Genomic DNA, 20,138 nt, shown 5'->3' on the forward strand with positions numbered 1-20,138 from the left:
ACCTCAGCACGTCACGCACGTACGCGCGTTGGTGCGTGGGTACGTCGCGTCTCCACCCCACCCCCCCGCCCCGGTAACCGGGGAAGCGGCGGCCGGCGGCTGCGGTGCCCGAGGGGTGAGTGAGGGGGCGCGGGGCCGGGCGGCGCGGCGCGGCGGCTCCTCCTCCTTCTCCCCGCCGGCGGCCCCCGCGGGCGGGAGGTGCCGGGACCGCGGCCTAGTCCGGGCTCGGGCAGCCTGGGCCTGGTCCGCACAAAGAGCCCGCCCCCGTGCCGGGGCCCCGCGGGCGGGAAGGGCTGTGAGAGGCCCCGCTATCGGCTCCGTGGGCCAGGAGAGCGTAGTGAGGGCGAGCCGTGCCTCCCGCCGCTGCCGCCTGCCCTGGCGCAGGGGGCTCCCCGCGGCACTGGGCCGCCTGTCTCCTGCGGTGCCCGGGAAAGGGTGATGGCGGGGGGCGGGGGGGGTGTCCCCTCCTCTCGCAGCCGCCGGGAACGGGAGCGGCTAAGACATATTGCTGCCTTTCTCTCAGGTCCAGGGAATCCGTAGAAAAGGTCTGTGCCTTCGCTTTTCCTCCCTGGGAGCGGCGTTCACAGGGAAGCAAAGCCTCGGCAGTTAGCCCGCGGTCTCACTCTGCATTTCATTGCTCTCACTGGTTGGCTCTGTGGGCAGACAGACCAAATTTTGTACATTTGCGGCTGTATGACAGAATAAAAGAATGTTTCCTTTTGCTTTCTTGGGTGTTGGGAGGGGAAAAACGGTCGATAAGTACAGCAAGGAAGATCCCTTAAAATCAGATGTGATAACTTAAGACTGCTTGCTGTGCTGTCAGCAGCAGAAGTGCGAAGTTACACCTTTCATCCATTTGTTGTACATTTTGTTCTATTATTTGCCACACATCTGCAGGTGTGAAAGCTGCAAGGTATGTCAGTGCAAGTGGGAGAACAGGACATCTCTGTCAGCTGCTGACATGGAGATCTGAACAGCAGAGTTTTCCCCAAAGTCTCCTAGTGAGCTTTGGTCTAGGCTTGAGATTTATTGAGCGACTCCCAAGCTGGCAAATTTTCTGCACAGGGACCAGTACCAGTATGTACTCTCAGATTATTTTGAAGTTGTTTCTCCTGACAGTGAATTCTGATCTCATTGGAGGATCCTCACTCAATGTGAGGATTTGTTTACTAAGACTTGGAGCCTTTGGGCCATCTAATTATAATGCACTTGAAAGCAGTGGGTGTCATACTGTCCTTGGCTGCCTTAAAGGTATGTCTCACTTGACCATGCAGATGAAATAATTAAATTACTTGGAACGGGAAGTGTGAATCTTAGTATATCAGTTCAGTCTGCTCTTCGTCTGACTTACAGAACGGAGTTCCAGGACGGCATGTTACATGGAGTATTTAAAATGCGGTATGAAAAATGTAGGTTGGAGAACATATATGTGGCTAAAGATGCTTTCTGAAGAAGAGGGAGTTGACTTTTAGGCAGAAGTGTGCCTTGTCTCATAATGGAGCGGTGTGCTGTGTGCTGCTTTGGGCCCCCTTTTTTAGAGGCTCCTAGATTGCAGTAGTGTGGTATTTACAAAGCCATGAAGCACTCAAGGATGGGGCTGTATGGACATGCAGAATATGTACTGAGTTGACTTTTCGTCTCTTGTTCCTCATGATGTTCAAAGTTCTGGCCTTGGGTTTGTTTATCTTAGATTGCAAAACAGACAAGACAGGCAACATCTTAAGTACACTTGAGTAGTCATTGAGGGGCATGATCTGCTTTGGAAGACAACCTCTTTTATTCATTTTTCAAATAGTGGATGCATTCATACTTACAAAAAAAAGAACAAAGCTCAGTCCCTTTTGGGAAACAGATTAAATTCTTGTCAGTCACATTTCCACAAGTCTCTTTATCATGACTGAAGAAATCCACTTACAAGAAAAATTGTGACAATTAAATATTTAACTGTCTAAAGCAGAAAGGGCATTAATTTGTCTTTTCTGATTTTAACAGATATACTGGGGACATCATGAATTGGAATAAAGGTGGACCTGGGACTAAGAGAGGCTTTGGGTTTGGTGGATTTGCCATAACACCTGGGAAAAAAGAGGAGCCTAAGCTCTCTCAACAGTCTCATAGTGCTTTTGGAACAGCCGGTTCTTCTGCTGCATTTGCGAAATCAGGACCTCCTCAGCTGCCTTCTTTCTACAAAATTGGGTCAAAGCGAGCAAATTTTGATGAAGAGAATGCGTAAGTATGGTTATTTCTTGTGTGTGTCCTAGCTCTGGATCTCAGTGTTTTAAAGTTTCCAAGGTCAGGGAAAGTATCTGTGACATTTATGAGGTTTAGTTCTTTAGAAAAGCCTGCTCAAGAATAAATGCCTTAACACTGCATTATGGTGTAACAGAACCCCAGGAGCTTTATGGCAATCGGGTCAAGAAAAACAGAGCTTGTCACCTGCAGGTATCCTTGCTTTGCAGCAGACTTTTGATATCACTCTGGACTGATTATTTACCCTTTCTCTGGGTGTCAGCCCATCGTCTATAAAATGAAAATGATAATACATCCTTGCCTTTAAATGTATTTAAAGGACTGTGAGGTACTACAGCAGCCCGTGGAGAGCTCTCCTCTAGCTTTCCCCTCCCTAAGAACGTATCTCAGCTGAGCCTCAGTCAGCTCAGTCTCATTCATGCTGTGGTCTGAACAAGACTTTGCCTGAGGTGATGTGTTCAGAATTGGAGCCGAGCAGGATACATTTAGGGGTTGTTTGCACAGGGGAACATTCAACTCCACTTTTCTTTACTAAGAAAGCTGCATAAATGCATTGAATAGCAGGAAGGCCAGAAAATCATCCTATATTCACCAGCCTGGGAGGGCCACTCAAGAAGATCAGTTTCATCACATCTCTTTGCACTTCTACCACTTTTAGCTTACAAAATGAATAATTGTGAATAACTGAGTAAGTGTCAACATTTATTCCTGTGTACATACTGACTTTTGTTATCCATCTCTATGTGGGAAACTTGACTCAACTCAGAAACCACAAAAGACAGCATGGTGCTGTAGATTATGTGTTGACTGAGCCATTGTTTGTTTCTTTTCAGGTACTTTGAGGATGAAGAGGAAGATTCCAGCAATGTTGAATTGCCGTACATTCCCGCAGAGAATTCCCCCACTCGCCAGCAGTTTCATTCCAAATCAGCAGACTCTGACAGCGATGATGATCCTCTGGAGGCATTCATGGCTGAAGTGGAGGCAAGCCCTGGCTCGTGAAATATTTATTAATTTATGGGGCCGTACTTCTCTCCAGTCAGGAGCAGCAAGTGTCACTCATGGCTTTGGCAGCTGTATTCAGAGAGTCACTTAGCTTTTGGTTTTTATGTAAGATGCTATGTTAATTAGAACTCAAAGGTGGATTAGATGGGGAGAGGATGGATATGATTTACAGTAGCTTAACTAGCTGTTTTAAGCATGTCAAGGCAATACCACAAAGAGCTTTGTGTATCTCTGAATATGAAATTAAGGTTTTGTGCATTTTACGCTACTTGAATTGAAATGATTTGTATTTATCAGGAGCTGTTCCTTAGCTACAGTTCTGTTACTCACTGGATTCTACCACAGTGTTTTCAGGAGGAATATGAAGAATGTACTTTTTCAACGACATTGCCAAGGAGTTACAGTGTATAAATTTCAAAGGAATTAGTAGACTTTATTTAGCATAGTAGGATATGGAACAAGAGAAGGTTTAGTCCAAAGAAGTGTTGTCTCTGTGGCATGATGGTCTAGTTATGTAGGAACATTTTTCCCTTCCATGTTTTATTATCTTGGGGTTTTTAACATGTCATAATTTTATGACCTGTTAGGATCAAGCTGCTCGAGACATGAAGAGACTTGAAGACAAAGACAAGGAAAAAAAGAATGTTAAGTAAGTTCTCTTTTATAATTCTCATGCCTGCCTGTGACTTGTATGGTGCTAAGAGAATTCCAATGCATTTTGTTGATGATGATTGTTTTGTAGTCAATATAATATATAGATAGTAAACAGCGTTAATCAGTGCATGATATCCCCCATGGGTAAAGTTCTGTGCAATACAAATTTAATAATAGGAGGGATGAATCCATTGCGGCATCCTGTGGTAAAATGTAACAACACTGCAAGTTATCTCATGCGAGAAGCCTTTCTAGGCCACACAAACTGGGGCAACGCATTGTGCTACTACCACCTTCCAGATCAGCCTGAATACTTTTTCTTCTTTACACATCCTTGCAGTGATCAGGATGCTTTAGTTTAAAATTCCGTTAATGTGAGCAAAATAACTCAGTGCTGCTGTACCTGTAGTCCTGGAGATTCTTCCAAACTTGAACTAGGTTTTAAGACACTCCCTGTAAATCTGATGTATTAGGTAGCATGTGACAATTGGGATACTATATTTGGAATTTAAAAACAGTTTACAGTTTTGCAGCTTATCTGTCTGTTTTGACCAAGAAAAATAATTATGCTATTGATTCTTGATATAAATGTCAGATACATTGTTAGAACTTGCATTGCATGGGGTTGATCAGATTATACATGGTCCTGAAACAGAACACCGGATCCAAATCACCACCTGGGGAAGTTCTGAACTGGATTTGCACTTCCTGGCTCATATTCCTCTTCAGTTATGGGACTTCTGTAGCATCAAGAGCTTAGACCAGGATGATCTTTGATGTGGCATCTACTGGGAAGACGGAGTCCTAATCTTTCAGTCTCGTTAATAGAAGTAAAAAGAAGTCTTTGCAGGGTCGCTGTTATGGTTGGCACCAAATACGAAAACTCCATGGGTTGGGATTATAAATGTTACTGAGTTATTAGTGTTGTGTCTTCCACGAAATATGGAGCTCAGCACTAATCACATGAAAGTATGGAGCTGAGTATGTGGAACACTTGCAGGGAAGTTTTTTTTCTCCGCTTGTTTTTCCAGGGGTATTCGAGATGACATTGAAGAGGAAGATGACCAAGTGAGTTCGTATGCAGTCTTTCTATCTTGTTTTTTTTTGTTGTGTTGGGTTTTCTTTGTATCTTCCGTCCCCAAATATATAACTACTAGGTACAAACAAAACTCCAGTATCACGCGCAGTAGCCGGACAATTCATCAGGAAGCTCTAGTGGCTACCCTGCTGTCTCTACCCTTCTAGGTGTTTCACTTAAAAAAAAAAAAAAAAAAAGACTATTAGGAGACAATTTCATTCTTTTTTGACTCCGTTTAAGATTTTTTTCAGTCAGTTTGAACTTCAGCTTCCAGTATCTGAGGGTCTCATCAAATTTGAAATTAGCAGAATCAACTAACCTGGAGCACCAGTGAGAGGCTGTTAAACCATGGAGGCTATTTGCAGTGAAATTTCATGTCTGTTAAGGGCAAAAATTGTGCTTTTTGCTCTTTATTTTCAGAGGAGCTCCAGTTCTGACTGAGGATTATAGGCATCGCTGTGACAGAAATAATAAACAAAGAGGAAAGACTTAATTTCAAAATGTACCTTACTACTAAGTTGTAATTAATAACTGTTGTGTTATGAGCAATAACGTAGAGCATGGAAGGGTTGTCTGGCCTCTAGGCCTTTGCTTCCAGTTTGGTGAGTGTAGCTGTGCTAAAGTTTGAGCAAAGGTGACTTACACTTGGAGACAGCTGTTGTTCAAGTGTGTTGTGTGCGTATCTATGTGACGGAGTGGTGGTTGGCCATGCAGATGAAAAAGCCAGATGAGTGTATATACACTTACTTGTAATGGAACCTTGCTTTAAAAATCTGAGCTTAAATAACTGCTTGAAAGTCAAGTGAGGCTGATGTTTTCTCCATGAGAATGCCTTGGTGTGCCAGTGAGATTCTGAGACACATACGTATTTGTGAGCTGTACGTATAGCATGTGACAGTGGTGACAGTGACTTCTGACTTGGCCTTGTGTTGAAGGACTCTTCTGAAATAGCTTCTTTCCCATTTGCTGTTGACTCTCTCAATGCAAAAATAGGTATATTTTCATTTCTTGGAGTCTAGTTAGGGGAAGTGGAGAACCTATTTTTGGCATAGTGTGTTTAAAAATATGTAAACATCATATGCTTAGTAACATCGTGTTGTTTTTTAAAAACCTGTAGCGTTTTTACTTGTGGAGTAGATTCTTCTATTGTTAAAGCCTAAGAAGTCTTGGTAGAAGGAGTTGTTAAGCAGACATGTGAGAGAAGAAGTTTGGTTTTTGAAAGCATTTTGTGGTTTGACACTTTAGTTGCTTTCTTTGTACTTACTGTCCTTCTTCTGGACATAACTGTTGGTATTTATTAGAAGAATCAGTTCTAGTGAACGTTTTTTTCCTCCATGGTGGGTGTGAAAGCAAACAGCCATCTAGCATATACATCATTTAAACAAATATAGTAGTATTTTTGTATCCTATTGTATGTGATTTTACTGATATGTTTTGCTGCAGGAAGCTTATTTTCGCTACATGGCTGAAAACCCCACTGCTGGTGTGGTCCAAGAAGAGGAAGAGGATAACCTGGAGTATGACAGTGATGGGAATCCAATTGCGCCGTCCAAGAAAATCATTGATCCTCTTCCACCTATTGACCATTCAGAGGTAGGAAGGAACTTTAGTCCACTCTGTTCTGGCTGAGGCATTCTAGAGAGCAGGAGCTAAGGTGGAGGTTGAAATACACTTCTGTCCCCCGTGTGTACTGAAGTCATACACTTCAGTATGACTCAAGCGGCAGGTGCTGTGCCACTTGAGTCATACTGAAGATCCTTCAAATGACTTCACATTAGACTAATGTTCTTGCAGATAATTAAGAACTTTTTCTCAAAAGGACCCTTTCCCTCCAAAACTAAGTGTACAGAGAGAGAATCTTGAGTCCTGGACTAACTGAGTAATTACCCTTGCAGATCGAATACCCACCGTTTGAGAAAAATTTCTATGATGAGCATGAGGAGATCACCAGTCTCACCCCGCAGCAAGTGGTGGAGTTACGTCATAAGCTAAATCTCCGGGTAAGCTGGTCACAAAACTGTCCTCCTAGGATCTTCTCACTCCCATTTTTTTGACTGCCTTAGTAGTTTTAATGAAGATTTTCACAGGGAACACCAGTTTTTGAATACCAAACCTCTTGGATACCTTCAGTGACTTTGATTTAAGGGAGCTTGGTTTTCCTCAGCAGTTCTTAAAAGTCTTCTCTGGACTTCTCAAAGTGGGCACCCAGGATTGCCAGTTGCATGGTTGCATTCGGACTAAAGAACTAGGAATTGAAACCAGAAATATTATATGCGAGAATTCTTTGCTATTTGTGACATGTTAATGTGGTGGCTTTCTGTGAAGGGAATTATTTGGGGAAGAAGGAGACCAATTATACAAGGGGGTAGTATGATGTTTAGTAGCTTATGTTGATTGACAATTTATCTGAATTTTTGTACCTGAAAGTCCTATTTACACAACACATCTGGAAATTGCACTTTCTTAAACTTACATCTATTAAAAAATAAAAAGCCATTTCCGGAGATAGAGAGACACTTTTTTCATCTTTCTACATATTGCTCTTTGTTTTTCTCTTACTTTTCGTGAACAAAGATATGTTTCTGTTTCTAAGGTCTCCGGTGCCGCTCCTCCAAGGCCTGGCAGTAGTTTTGCGCATTTTGGGTTTGATGAGCAACTTATGCATCAAATTAGGAAATCTGAGTATACCCAGCCCACTCCTATACAGTGTCAGGTGAGTGTTGTTACTTCTCTAACATCTAAAGAGAACTAATAGAACACACGCAAAGGTCCCTAGTCCGTATGACGATATGTAGTTTCCTATATAGAGCTGTCACAGAGAAATATAATTTCTATTTTTGTAGGAAAATAGCTATGATATTTTTTAAATAGAAGTATGCTCACTTTTATTTCTTGTTAAATGACCACTGTAAATAAATCTGTATACTTTTCTTCATTTGTCTCTTAGTGAACAACATTCAAGTGACATCTCTTGCTTATAGAAATGTATGGAAGTTTTTTTAAGATCTTTTTAGAAATTTTATTAAAAATAACGATAGCAGTAGCCGAGTTGAGTGCCATACATTGTCAGCTTTCTTCCTTTAAATAGCTTATATTTGGATGCCTTGTAACTAGATGAAATATGCAACAAGGCATTTTTTAATTTCTTTTGGCAGTTACAATAAATGCCACATGAGCTGGACCGTTTAACTGCTTATTCCTTGGAGAGCCTTGCAAGCAAAAGGGATTCTACTGCTTATGTAAACTGATTACCATAAGTAATTACGGTTATCAATAATGTGATTATAACCACACCGCTTCAGATGCTTGTCTTGAAGTAAAAAAAATGACATAGTGCTGTGTCCAAGGGATGTGCGTTAGGACCTTAGTCCATACTACTTGTAAAAACCTGTGGTTGAGAGATCCTTGTAGCATCCTTGTAGCAACCGTAGGGATTCAGCACTCAGAATGGCTAAAGAAAGAGTAGGGTCAGAGAATTTGTCTTTTAGTGTTCTTACAGCTGGTCTAGATGCGTTTGTGGACATGTAAATATATCCTTGGGGTGTTGTACTCTGCCCAAACATTGGTTTCATGTAGGACACCAACAGTCATAACGTGATAATTGCTTCCGGCCCTTAAAACAAACTAATTCAGATTTGGCAATAAAACTGTGGAAGGATCGATGTATGTTGCTATGAGTCCCCTGTAATGTGATTTCGTCTTGTTGTCTGAGTTGTCATGTAAGATCTAGCACAAGAATATGCTATGGTAGGCATAATATGGGTTTAGAATCTCCTTATTTTTAGGGTGTTCCAGTTGCACTAAGTGGCAGAGATATGATTGGGATAGCTAAGACTGGAAGCGGAAAAACAGCAGCCTTCATCTGGCCGATGTTGATCCACATCATGGATCAAAAGGAGCTTGAACCGGGGGATGGTCCCATTGCAGTGATCGTATGCCCAACCAGAGAGCTTTGCCAACAGGTAGGTGTATAGAAAGCATGTATGTGCCATACGGTGTTCTTACAGAAGAAAGCAAAATTCTGGGCAGAAATTATCAGAAAACCTCAGTAAACTCTTACACCTGTTTTTGTTGAAGGATCATGACAAATCGGAAATTGTTAATTTTTGCACGGGGCTCCCATTTTATTCCCAACTATTAAGAATGCTGGGGATGCATTGCCACAAATTGTGTATGTAAAAGGATGTATGTCTAATAGGTTAAATTACAATTGGATGCCTAAATAGGTTTCCCAAATAAAGTATTGGAAATTATCCACAAGTATTGAAGTATTTAGCCCTGAGGATTTCTGAATAATTTCATTAAGTTATTAGCTGAAAAGTGGATTTCAGGAGCTGGACTGTATTTCCGAGGTAGCTATATTTTCTCAGATGTGTCTAACGTGGACTGTGATGTGCTGTGTTTAAAATTCCCAGATCCATTCTGAATGTAAGCGCTTTGGTAAGGCATATAATCTACGCTCTGTAGCTGTGTATGGAGGAGGAAGCATGTGGGAGCAAGCCAAAGCCCTCCAGGAGGGGGCAGAGATAGTTGTCTGCACACCAGTAAGTACCTGAACGCGCACAGTGCAATTTTTTGCTGCTTAACTGAAGCTGAGTCAGATTTTTATTATCAGCGATGCAGAGTTTGTTCTCTGATTGCTGAAATCTAGGTTCTTCACAGGTTGTCGGATGTTGAGAGCAAATATGCTGAGATTATTTGTGTTCCAAAAGAAATTGAAAGAGATTAAGTATGATTTCCAATAGAAGAGAGAGTAGCCAGCAAGATCTGCTTGAATCAGTGTCAGTTGTGTGCAATACCGGTGTCTGATTGCTGAGCTTTAAATTCCTGAAGAGAATTCCCAGAATGTCATGAACCTGAGTGCCATCGTACTGAGTCAGCGTAGATTCAGTGGCAGTAACGCTGAAGGGTCGAAACATTGAATCGGAATGGGTGTTAATGCTGAACCAGGGATTTAAATGAAGACCTTTGTCAACTGACTTCGCTTATTGCAAAAACTAGTTGCGAACTTGTGCAAAACTGAGCAACTAATGATTGGGAGTTTTATTGTGGCTATTTATTGGGATATTAGGCAAGAAAACAAAGCATGAAGAACCCTTGTGCCAAATATTGTGGGATTAAATAGCCAGTTCATAATTAAAATTTAATTGTACTGAAGACTAGGGAATTTTAGGATCTCAGCGCTGTTAACCTTGAAAATCCAGTCCTAAAATTCAGCTTGTGCAGTACAGTTGATGAGAGTTTCAGGAGTCTGTTTCTGTGACTTGAATACTGACACTTACTTCTTTAGTGAAGCCTCAGATATTTTCTGTTCTAAGTCTCTGGTAAGTGAGGATAAAGTTAAGCGAGGAAAGTTAAGTGCTTGAAGGTCGCATGTATTAATGTATTTTAAAATATGCTTTAAAAACTTGGCTTTTTTTCTTTTTAATAGGGTCGTTTAATTGATCATGTGAAAAAGAAAGCTACAAACCTTCAGAGAGTCACTTACCTTGTGTTTGATGAAGCTGACAGAATGTTTGATATGGGTTTTGGTATGTAATGAATGAAGGTCACTGTTTTGGAAAACAGCGATGTCTAGTTCCCAGCTTAATACGGTTGTTTATAACCCCTGTAGCTTCATATACTTGCAAATACATTAAGGAAGTACTTAAGAGACAATATAGACGTATTTAAAGGTCTAATATCTGGTGGTATAGAGAGATCACCAATGTCCTGTTGATGTTGAAGTCCAAAAAACCTGATTTTTATTGTAGAGTTGTTGAATAACTTTTGGGAAGTTTTGTCTTTGATTCTATGTGTACAAACTAGTGGTGTTAAAAGAACTTTCTACTTTATTGGAAGAGGTTTGGTCATTCGGATCGGCATGATTTTGAATTTGTGCTCAAGAATCATGGGACACAGCAAAGATTTGACAGTACTCTAATACTGCAAACAGAGGGAGGCATTTTTAAGATGCACAGGGTATGCACAGGCTCAGCTAGGATCTTTGCTTCTGGTACTTTTTTGCTGAAGGAACTTCCAGAAGTTTATTTTTATAGCAAAGGAACTTCTGTTGTGCAGCAAAGAGCAGCTGGAAGTCACAGTGTAACATCAATTCTGAGAGGCACTCATTCCCTCTGTGGTTATTTGTTAAATAAAACAACAAAGTTGCATTTTGAGTTATTCTGCTAAATAATGAGCATTACCTTTTCCCTCCCCTTTCCAGAATATCAGGTCAGATCAATTGCAAGCCACGTACGTCCTGACAGACAGAGTAAGTATAAGCACGTTTCAGGCTAAACTCCTGAGAGTCGAAGGAGGGTATATGGTGGGCTACCAGTTAAGAATCTGGAACAGAGATTGGGTTTCCTGTTCTTGATGCAGCCGCGCAATGAGAGCGTGCTGGTGTTAATTCTCAGTGTGGGCTGTTGGGAGGGAGCGCTTGTGAGTGTGGTTAAACGTCCGTACTTGTTCATCATGTAATCCCTCCGCAGACTTTACTCAGGGAAAAGATGATTAGCTGCATTAATATTAGTATGCCTTGAGATCCTGTGTTGTAAGCTGCCATGAAAGAACATTCACAGCAGTGCCACTTATTATGCACTTCTAGTTTCTAATGCCATGAAATGCGTTTCCACTTTGAGGTATTTTAATAGTGTGATTGATAATTTTCATTAGAACCGGTAGAACAAACTGTAGCTTCAGATCACTGACAAGGAAAATGTATTTTTCACTGAGTTCAAATACTGTTTTTCTTTTAGCCCTCTTGTTCAGTGCCACTTTCCGTAAGAAGATTGAGAAATTGGCCCGAGACATTCTGATCGACCCAATTCGAGTTGTGCAGGGAGACATTGGGGAGGTAATTACTTCTAAGACAGAGAAACAGACCATCCTGGTTCTATTGTCTGAAAGTTATGTTAAACTGCTGTAGTCGTCATTTATATTTAAGAGTAAATACTTTGTGCCTAACAAAAAACAGTAAGGGTTTGGGCTTTTTCTTATTTTATTGAGCTTTCTTTCTGCCAACAAATACTCTTGTAGTGATGGGAGGTTTCATCAAGGAGTGAAACAACATTAATGCAGTGATTGATTTTTATTTTTTTTTTTAATGAGGAGAATCAGTGGGTATATCCTTTTGTTTTAAAACTATAAACAAATAGCAGTTTCTGCAATGAAGGATTTCAGCTGGTTTACGTGGGAAAGTTGATTCTATACTTGCTTGACAGTAGCAGTTGAACTATTAGCAGACTGGGGATTCGGTAATACATCAGTGAAGTGGGCAGATTACACTTGCTGTGAAGAAACTTTGTTTATAATGTATGAAAACTGTTGAGAAGTTTCACAAGATGCCTTCAGAACATTCTTCTTTTAACCAGTTCTCTGCATATTTTTTTTTTTTTCAATCAGGAATGTGAGGCATCCCTTTTTAACAAAAAATTAATGGCTACCTGAAGCCCCTTCTTTGTGGGAAAATGTTCTTTCTAAACGTCGCTTAAGAAGCGAAGCAGCTTTCCTAGCTCAATCACATGGTTTCTTTTCTTTAATCTAAATTATTACTCTGTTAGGAGAGCATCATCCTTGGAATAATTAATGTGTAAAAATTAAATATTTCAGAGAAACTTCCAGAGGGCGCTGTGGGCTCCACGGCACTTTTATTACCTGCAATCGGGAACGTACAGGGAGTCTGTTCATACCTCCCTTCTTCCTGACTCCGAGCGCACGTCACAGCTCACAGAGGAACTTTCTCTGATTGCCATATGAATAACTTCTACTGATGAGCATCCTCTCCATCTCAGACTCTGCTCTTGCACAGCCTATTTTAGATGTTAGTAGCATCTGTCGCAAGAGCATCTGAACTGCAAGTACCCATCTTTAGATCAGTAGGGTGCTAAACTGCGCCATGCCAAAGGCTGCACTTTGCCTCTCTCAGGTTTAGCAGAGAGTAGCTCATTTAACCCCTGCCCTTTCTGCGCTGGGAAAATAAAGCGCTCGGCATTTAGACAGGAGCTGAAACCACTTTTAAAGGAGAATTTTGGTCTCCTGCTTCTCCACTTTGCATTCTCACACCTAGTTTAAATTCCTGGGTTTATTCTGCCATCTGTGTGTGTTTGCCACGCTGTCATTTCTGTCCTGTGTTATTGCTTGTCTTACTTCTCCCTCTAGGCAAATGAAGATGTTACTCAAATTGTGGAGATTTTCCCCTCTGGCCCTAGCAAATGGAACTGGCTGACTCGACGCCTCGTGGAGTTCACATCTTCTGGGAGCGTTCTCCTCTTTGTCACCAAGAAGGCAAATGCAGAAGAGCTGGCCAATAATCTTAAGCAGGAGGATCATAATCTGGGGCTGCTTCATGGTGACATGGACCAGAGTGAGAGGAATAAAGTCATTTCAGAATTTAAGAAAAAGGGGATCCCAATACTGGTAGCTACTGATGTGGCAGGTATGTGATGTTCTACGAAACAGCAGCTCAGACAAGATACCAGCAGAAAAGGCTAACACATGTCAGTGGAAGGCAGCAAGGCTGGCGTCTACACCTGCTGGGCATGGTGTTACAGACATTTTTTCAGAAGTACACAGTGTTAGCAAGGTGGTTTATTTTTAAAGTCTTTTAATGGTGTTTAAATTACAGTCCGACCAATATTTTCTAATATACAGAAAGAAAATAAGCTCATTCTTAAGGAAGTAGTTGCTATTTGTTAATCAGCTGACACATTATGCATGCTGAAATGAAGAGGAAATGGATGTGCTTGAAGCCTCCTCTAGAACAGCTTCTGTACCCAGATGTTTAGCTGAACAATGAGTGAATTTCAGTGTCCTTTAATAAAGCCCTCTCTCTTCCTTGGAATAACAGTCATTTAAAGAGACCTCTTCCATCTCCAGTCCTGGGAACTTGGGGATGGGTGTAACTTATACTACTCTTGGGGAAGCTATTGCTGCACTTAAGGCACTAAAACTTGTTGTTATCTTAACTGGGGTGTGTTCCTGTGGAAACTCCTTTTTATGCTGGAGCAGAATGAAGCGATATACTGGTGTGAATGGGATTGCTTTGAGGTCATTCAGGATAATCACGCTTACCTCTATGTTCTTTATTACAGCTCGTGGGTTAGATATTCCTTCCATTAAGACTGTCATCAATTACGATGTGGCTCGGGACATAGATACGCACACCCATAGAATTGGTCGTACTGGCAGAGCAGGCGAGAAGGGAGTTGCCTACACTCTGCTGACTCCCAAAGACAGTAACTTTGCTGGTGATCTTGTCAGAAATCTGGAAGGTGCTAATCAACATGTTTCCAAAGAGCTGTTGGATCTAGCAATGCAGGTATGAACAAGCAAGTTGAGTAGAGGAAGGTTCCGTCCATGGTTAGCACAAAATCAGGAGCTTTCTCGTTCCATCATGTGTTCGCAGTGACCTTTTGGCAACCTATACTGTTTTTAAGTAGGTTTTCTAGTATTTTTAATAGCCTGTGAAAGAATCCATGAAGACATGAAGATTTTGGAATGCAGTATGTAATCTATTTTGGGGTCAGGCACTGCCGAGAAAATTAGGAGCTGTAATCTGGCTGATGCCAGCAGAACACCGCAGCTTCGGCGTCTCATTACAATCAGATTTTCGATATGCATTTGTGGCAGGCACCTGGGAAATGCAGCTTAGTTGAAAGCTAAACTAGAAAATAATTACAGGGGCATTCACTCTGTGAAATGGTTGTTGCTTGATCATTATACCTGCTTGGCAGTGCTGTCTGGCAGGCTTGCTATATATAGGTTTGTCGGATAGCTGAAGCAATTGTACTTGCACCTCTGAACTCACCAGCTCTTTAAGTTCTTGTCTTTTGCTGCCCGTGTAGCTGCAAGAGAGCGAAGGCTTTTTGGTTATTCCCAAATGCAGAGATTGATTAGCATGCTTGTGGCTTCATTGCCAAGCAGCTTGGGCACTCATCTGCTAGAAGTAAATATTTTTTCCGAGGTACAGAGGGAGCATTTCCAGAAGGGACGGAATTTGTGAGGCAGAGCTCCGCAGACTGCCTTTGAGAGGACAGTATGGAAGCTAAATGGCTTGGCTTACGGGCTTCTTCAGGTTTGAAGAAACTACAGGACATAAAAAGAGGTGCAGCCAAGCATTATTTAAAAACCTGGTAATAGGAGGAGGTCTGGTTGGAGTGCCCTTCCCTGGCCACTGCATCTTGCAGGAAGTTTTGCTGACCGAACCTCATTTCTCCGTAGCTGGGCAGTGGGCTACATCGATAAAACCCAAGTATGAGCAAATGCAGAGCTCCCAAGTGAGTAGCATTAGAGATTGCATTTATTCCTGGGTTTATTAGAATGCAAACCCCCAAAACTTTAACATGGATGAAAGTTCAGGACAAAAAATGAGTTTTCATAAAAAGCATTTGTAACAAAAAGCTTCAGACCCACATAACAGAACTGTTTACAGTTTACTTCCAAAGCGCTGTCTGTCACATCCCATCCCCTTGCAACAGCTGTGTTGTTGAATGGGGAAACAGTGCATTTTTATTGTTCTTTTGAAATGCTCAAAATCTTTCTTTTCTGAGCCTCATTGCATGCATTTATGAAGCTTCTTATTCCATGTGTTGAGAAGCATTTGTCCTTCTTTTGCCCAGAATCCGTGGTTCCGGAAATCACGTTTCAAAGGAGGAAAAGGCAAGAAGCTGAATATTGGTGGTGGTGGCTTAGGATACCGTGAACGTCCTGGTCTGGGATCAGAAAATTCTGTAAGTAGAGATGCTGAAGAAGTTGTTTACAGATTTTTGTAACTTTTAAACTTAGTGTTGACTACTCTTTAATGTAAATAATCTTCTTAGTCTGGAGTATAGCCTCTGCTTTCAAAGGTTTTCATAGCTCAGAGTCTTGCAGTTAGTATCAGAAATATCTCAGGCGAAACTGTCCTGTGCTGTAATCCTCTTGTCAAGAAATGCCGCCTTTAGGGCTAGAGTGATCCAGAAGGTTTGGAGATTCTACTCAAAATAGACTGTCAATGCAAAATAAACGCTAACAAATTACTTGAAAAGCTGTTTCCAGGCTGGTTCTTGGCAGCAAAAAATCTTGCAGCACTGGGAACACTTACTAAGGTATGTCCACACTAGGAAAACAGCTCATTGCCAATGTGTATGGGGACAGAGTTTAACTGCAGACGTACTGAAAACACGTCACGTTCAGCATTTTTCCAAAAGTCACAGCTGAAGCCTTGTCCACACTTTGTCTTGGCAGTGACCTCTATGAAAATCTCCATTTGATTGCATTTTGCTTTTGCTTGTACTGTAAGGAGCTGGGAAACCCTCCCACTGTTGACTAGTGAGTCACTAAGACTTAATGCATCTTTACTTTTCTGTCGTCCTCAAGGTCATGGGACAAACTGTTCTGCTCAGTGCTCTCCAGAAGGTTGTCATCCTTAGTAGGTGTATTTCCTGAGTGCAGGGTCAAGGTAGATTTGGAGAAAGGCTGACTTAAAAGCGTCTGTGTTGGATAAATCTCTCCAGTTGTCGTTTTGTCTTTTTGCGTAGGACCGTGGAAACAACAACAGTGTGATGAGTAACTATGAGGCATACAAGCCATCCACCGGGGCAATGGGAGACAGACTTACAGCAATGAAAGCAGCTTTTCAGGTTGGTTCCATCATTTTTACTCCAAATTCTAACTCAGGAGGAAAGGACATAACATGGAAAAATTTTACTAGTGATGATTGAAGACAACTTTTTTCTCCCCTGAAAATGCAGAAACCCTGTTGACTTGAGGGAAGTTGAGTTTTTTGGTAGTTGTGGCCGTGTCTCATCCACTTGGAGCACGCACTCAGCATGGCAATCCAAAGTGGAAGAATTAGTATGCAGGCTGGACACAACATGGTCGCACAAAGTTAATTTGCCAAACTTATTTTGTTTTCTGCTGCCTCTTTGCTCTCATTCCCTTCTGGATTCTGCTCCTAGGGTTGATCCTATTTAAGTTGCTTAGCAGCAGTAGTGTAATTGCAATCAAAAGAAACGGAGAACAGAGAAACCCTTTCTCTTCAGTGTAAAAATTAACCCCACAATGTAGGAGTTCCCTTGTTTCTGTGGTCTGGTAGCAGACATCCGTTACTAATTCTGGGTTCGTAAGCACAGCAGGAACGTAATCACTCCAAGACTGACTCCCCAGAATTCAAGACAGGCTTGTGTATGCATGATGACTGCGTGTTTTGTGGTGCAATGTAGAGGCAAACAGGCTCTCTTTTTTTCTTTCTGTTTCTTTCCGGCAGTCCCAGTATAAGAGCCACTTTGTTGCCGCAAGCTTAAATAATCAAAAGACTGGTAGCTCCGCTGCTGGTGCTAGTGGCTGGACCAGCGCTGGGAGCTTGAACTCAGTACCGACGAGTTCAGCACAGCAAAATGCTGCAAATCCTGACAGCCCGATTGCAGCCACCGCAGCAGCAAAGGGTGTTCCAGGTTTCACCAGCACGGGGAATTTGAGTAGCGTTCCCACTTTTCCAAGCGTCGGAGTACAGGGCTTCAACAACACCAATGCCAGCACCAACAATCGAGAAGGCATCGGCAGCAGCAGCACCGGCGTTGCCGCCGCTGGCGGCGGTGGTGGCGGTGGCAGCGGCGGCAGCGGTGGTGGTGGTGGTGGCGGCGGTGGCATTGTCAGAGAACGCTACGACAACCGGAACAGTCGCCACAACGAGATCCCGCGCCGCGGAGAGGGTGGTGGTCGCTACAATGATGTGCAACGCCATGGAGAAGGAGGCGGTCGCCACAGTGACGCTTACCGCCACGGAGAGGGCCGACACGGCGACAACCATCGCCACAGTGAAAGCCGGCACTTCGCTGATGTGGGCAGTGGCAATCGCAATAATGGTGATAGCAGGAATAGCAACGAAGGTAGGAACAACGAGAACAGGAATGGTGAGAACAGGAAGGATGCCAACAGCCGAGACAACAAGACAGATGGTTTTGCTGTCCCAGAGCCCCCAAAACGTAAGAAGAGCCGGTGGGACAGTTAAAAGCTGGTGTTTCGCAGCCTGGAATCTCTGCAGGTAGTATTGTCTTTTTCCAGAGGATTTTTTGGGGGTTTTGGTAACTGGTTGTTGAGCGTCTGGGGGAGGAGAAGGAAACCATGCAAACTACCTGTGCAAATCTGGGCCGGTACATCTGCGGACAGATTCACTCTAATGATGTGTACACACAGTGCTTAGTCAAAGAGAAATCATTTTGATAAAGCTCCCTGGGTTCTGCTTTTAAACATTCAGTGCTCAAGTGACTCTCTGCTGGATTTAAAGAGATCTTCTTGACAAGAAAGAAGCTGTTTCACGTCCTTGGAACGTTAAGAAACTGTTGTCCATAGAAGTATAAAGTAGTCTTTTCTTAACCAGCGTTCACATTTAAAAACACCAGTCCATCTAGCGACGCTCAGGAACCCACCTGTTAAACATTAATCTTTCAGCAATTTGTTCAGTATGGTGAGTTCTTCCCCAATCTCTTCCTTTTACATATTCCCTTTTCCCCAAATAATTTGGCCTCCAGGTTGCCCCTTACATCTCTCCCCATCAACTAAGAATGTGTCAATTTGCGTTGCTGAAGGTGGGATGAAGCAAGTTGATTTTTCTTTCCTTTTTTTTTTTTTTTTTTTTTTTTTTTTTTTTTTTCCCATTTTTTATGAAGCTGTTCAAGGGATCCTTCTCCAGCCTGGCTAACCACAAATTCCCATGTAGTGTAGGATGGGCTCCCTGGCTTGTTTGTGGTCAGTACATCAATCCCAATCCCATTGCCCAGGTGTTTTTTTGCCTTCTTTCCTAATAAACCTTCATTTTGGTGGAAGCCTGCATAGCAACCTCGTTTCTCTGCTGTGCCTACGCGCCCTCTGTTATGAGAGGGCTGAGTGCTTTCTTCTAATTAAAAACAAAAAAAGGGAAAAAAATGTAGATACACCACAACAGTCAAAGGCTGGTGCCCCCCATGAAGCGTAGCTCGATGAAGAGGCTTCACCCAGAAATTCAGGGACCTGCTGCTCAGAAGCCTTTAGGGAGAACCTGAGAAGCGATTGATGAAGTGGAACAGCTCAAATATCGCCCCATATTGGACACATGTAGTTAAAACTGTAAAATCTTGCTTGGCCATTTTTAACTCGTTGTGTGTATTACCCGTTTTTTAACATAATTCTTTTTTGCGCCATAAAGGTAAGGAAGAACTCTTTTGTTGAAACATGTCAGCACCCACCTCTGTCTTGTTTCTACCGAAAGAAGTATCAGAAACTGTCAGGTTTTTGTGACGTTGTGATGTTTTCTTTATCAGCTGTGCGTTTACTTTCTGCTTGCTCTAGTAAATGTTTTATTACTGGGACAAAAATATCTAGCACGTGCTTTTTATTCTCCACTTCTTCCTTTGGCTCTTCTGGCATTTGGATGGAGATTTGACTGACGGGAGATTTGACTGTGTCTCTCTCTTTCACCAGAAGTTGTGGGTCGTAGTTGATAAAAGACTTCCTGTGTGTTTTTCCTCAGTATCTTTCACCCCAAACTGTTTTGCAAACCCCATTTTAGCTTCAAAGCCTCCCGGGGAATAGATTTTTCTCCATTTTACGAGTGGGGAGGATACAGCCCGGGACGTGTTGCTCATCCCAGGCTTTCGTGGTTGGCCTGGACAGAGAACTCAATAACGGTCTTGTGATCTGAGTCGCGTGTGTACTGGTTTCAGTTAAGACCCCAACTTGGTTATTGGGGCCCCCTCACTAACTAGCTCTAATCTGTTGGGGGTTTTTTTAAAAAATTAACTCTCACTTGAATTCTTTCATCATGGTCTAGGCAGAAACCTCACGGCACTGGTTTGAGTTCTGCCTGTTTAGTGTTAAGACAAGTATGTTTCAGGGCCGATGTGGCAGGGGTTTAGAAGCTGTTGCATTCCCCTTTGCTTGTCCCACTTCAGGTTAATCACTCTGCACAATTAAAGATTTAAGTTTCAAAACAATCTAAAAAATAGCTCCACAGTCTGAACGCACCGTCTGTTCCCTCCCTTCCTGGATCTCCGCTCGCAGCCCCTGGGACCTGGCCCCGTGTGTGGCTTATGCTTGGGGTTTCTCCCCTTCTTTTTAACGCATCCCTCTGCTGTTCGATGGGATTATCGAAATTCCTCACCCCTCCCTCAGCTACCGGGAGCCTCTTGAGACTTGAGCGAGTAAATATTGA

General features: G+C 42.4%; 1 protein-coding gene across 3 annotated transcripts; it reads left to right on the forward strand.

Moving 5' to 3' along the window:
* Positions 1–7: 7 nt before the first annotated feature.
* Positions 8–18,774, forward strand: DDX42 (DEAD-box helicase 42). Of its 3 annotated transcripts, none has more exons than XM_054224110.1 (18): positions 8–115; positions 1,993–2,229; positions 3,084–3,234; positions 3,843–3,904; positions 4,941–4,977; positions 6,431–6,580; positions 6,883–6,987; positions 7,581–7,700; positions 8,773–8,949; positions 9,403–9,531; positions 10,419–10,518; positions 11,193–11,240; positions 11,728–11,825; positions 13,130–13,406; positions 14,062–14,288; positions 15,589–15,699; positions 16,489–16,590; positions 17,217–18,774. In XM_054224110.1, the coding sequence occupies exons 2-18, from the start codon at positions 2,009–2,011 to the stop codon at positions 17,958–17,960; spliced, it is 2,859 nt and encodes a 952-aa protein (XP_054080085.1). In that variant the 5' UTR covers positions 8–115; positions 1,993–2,008; the 3' UTR covers positions 17,961–18,774. The 3 variants fall into 3 exon arrangements, with proteins under 3 accessions (XP_054080085.1, XP_054080086.1, XP_054080087.1); XM_054224111.1 differs by lacking the exon at positions 8–115 and adding an exon at positions 542–1,077; XM_054224112.1 differs by lacking the exons at positions 8–115; positions 1,993–2,229; positions 3,084–3,234; positions 4,941–4,977 and having other exon boundaries at positions 3,853–3,904.
* The last annotated feature ends 1,364 nt before the right edge of the window (positions 18,775–20,138 follow it).

The sequence above is a fragment of the Rissa tridactyla genome, chromosome 19 (genome assembly GCF_028500815.1).
Source record: "Rissa tridactyla isolate bRisTri1 chromosome 19, bRisTri1.patW.cur.20221130, whole genome shotgun sequence".
Lineage (NCBI taxonomy): Eukaryota > Metazoa > Chordata > Aves > Charadriiformes > Laridae > Rissa > Rissa tridactyla.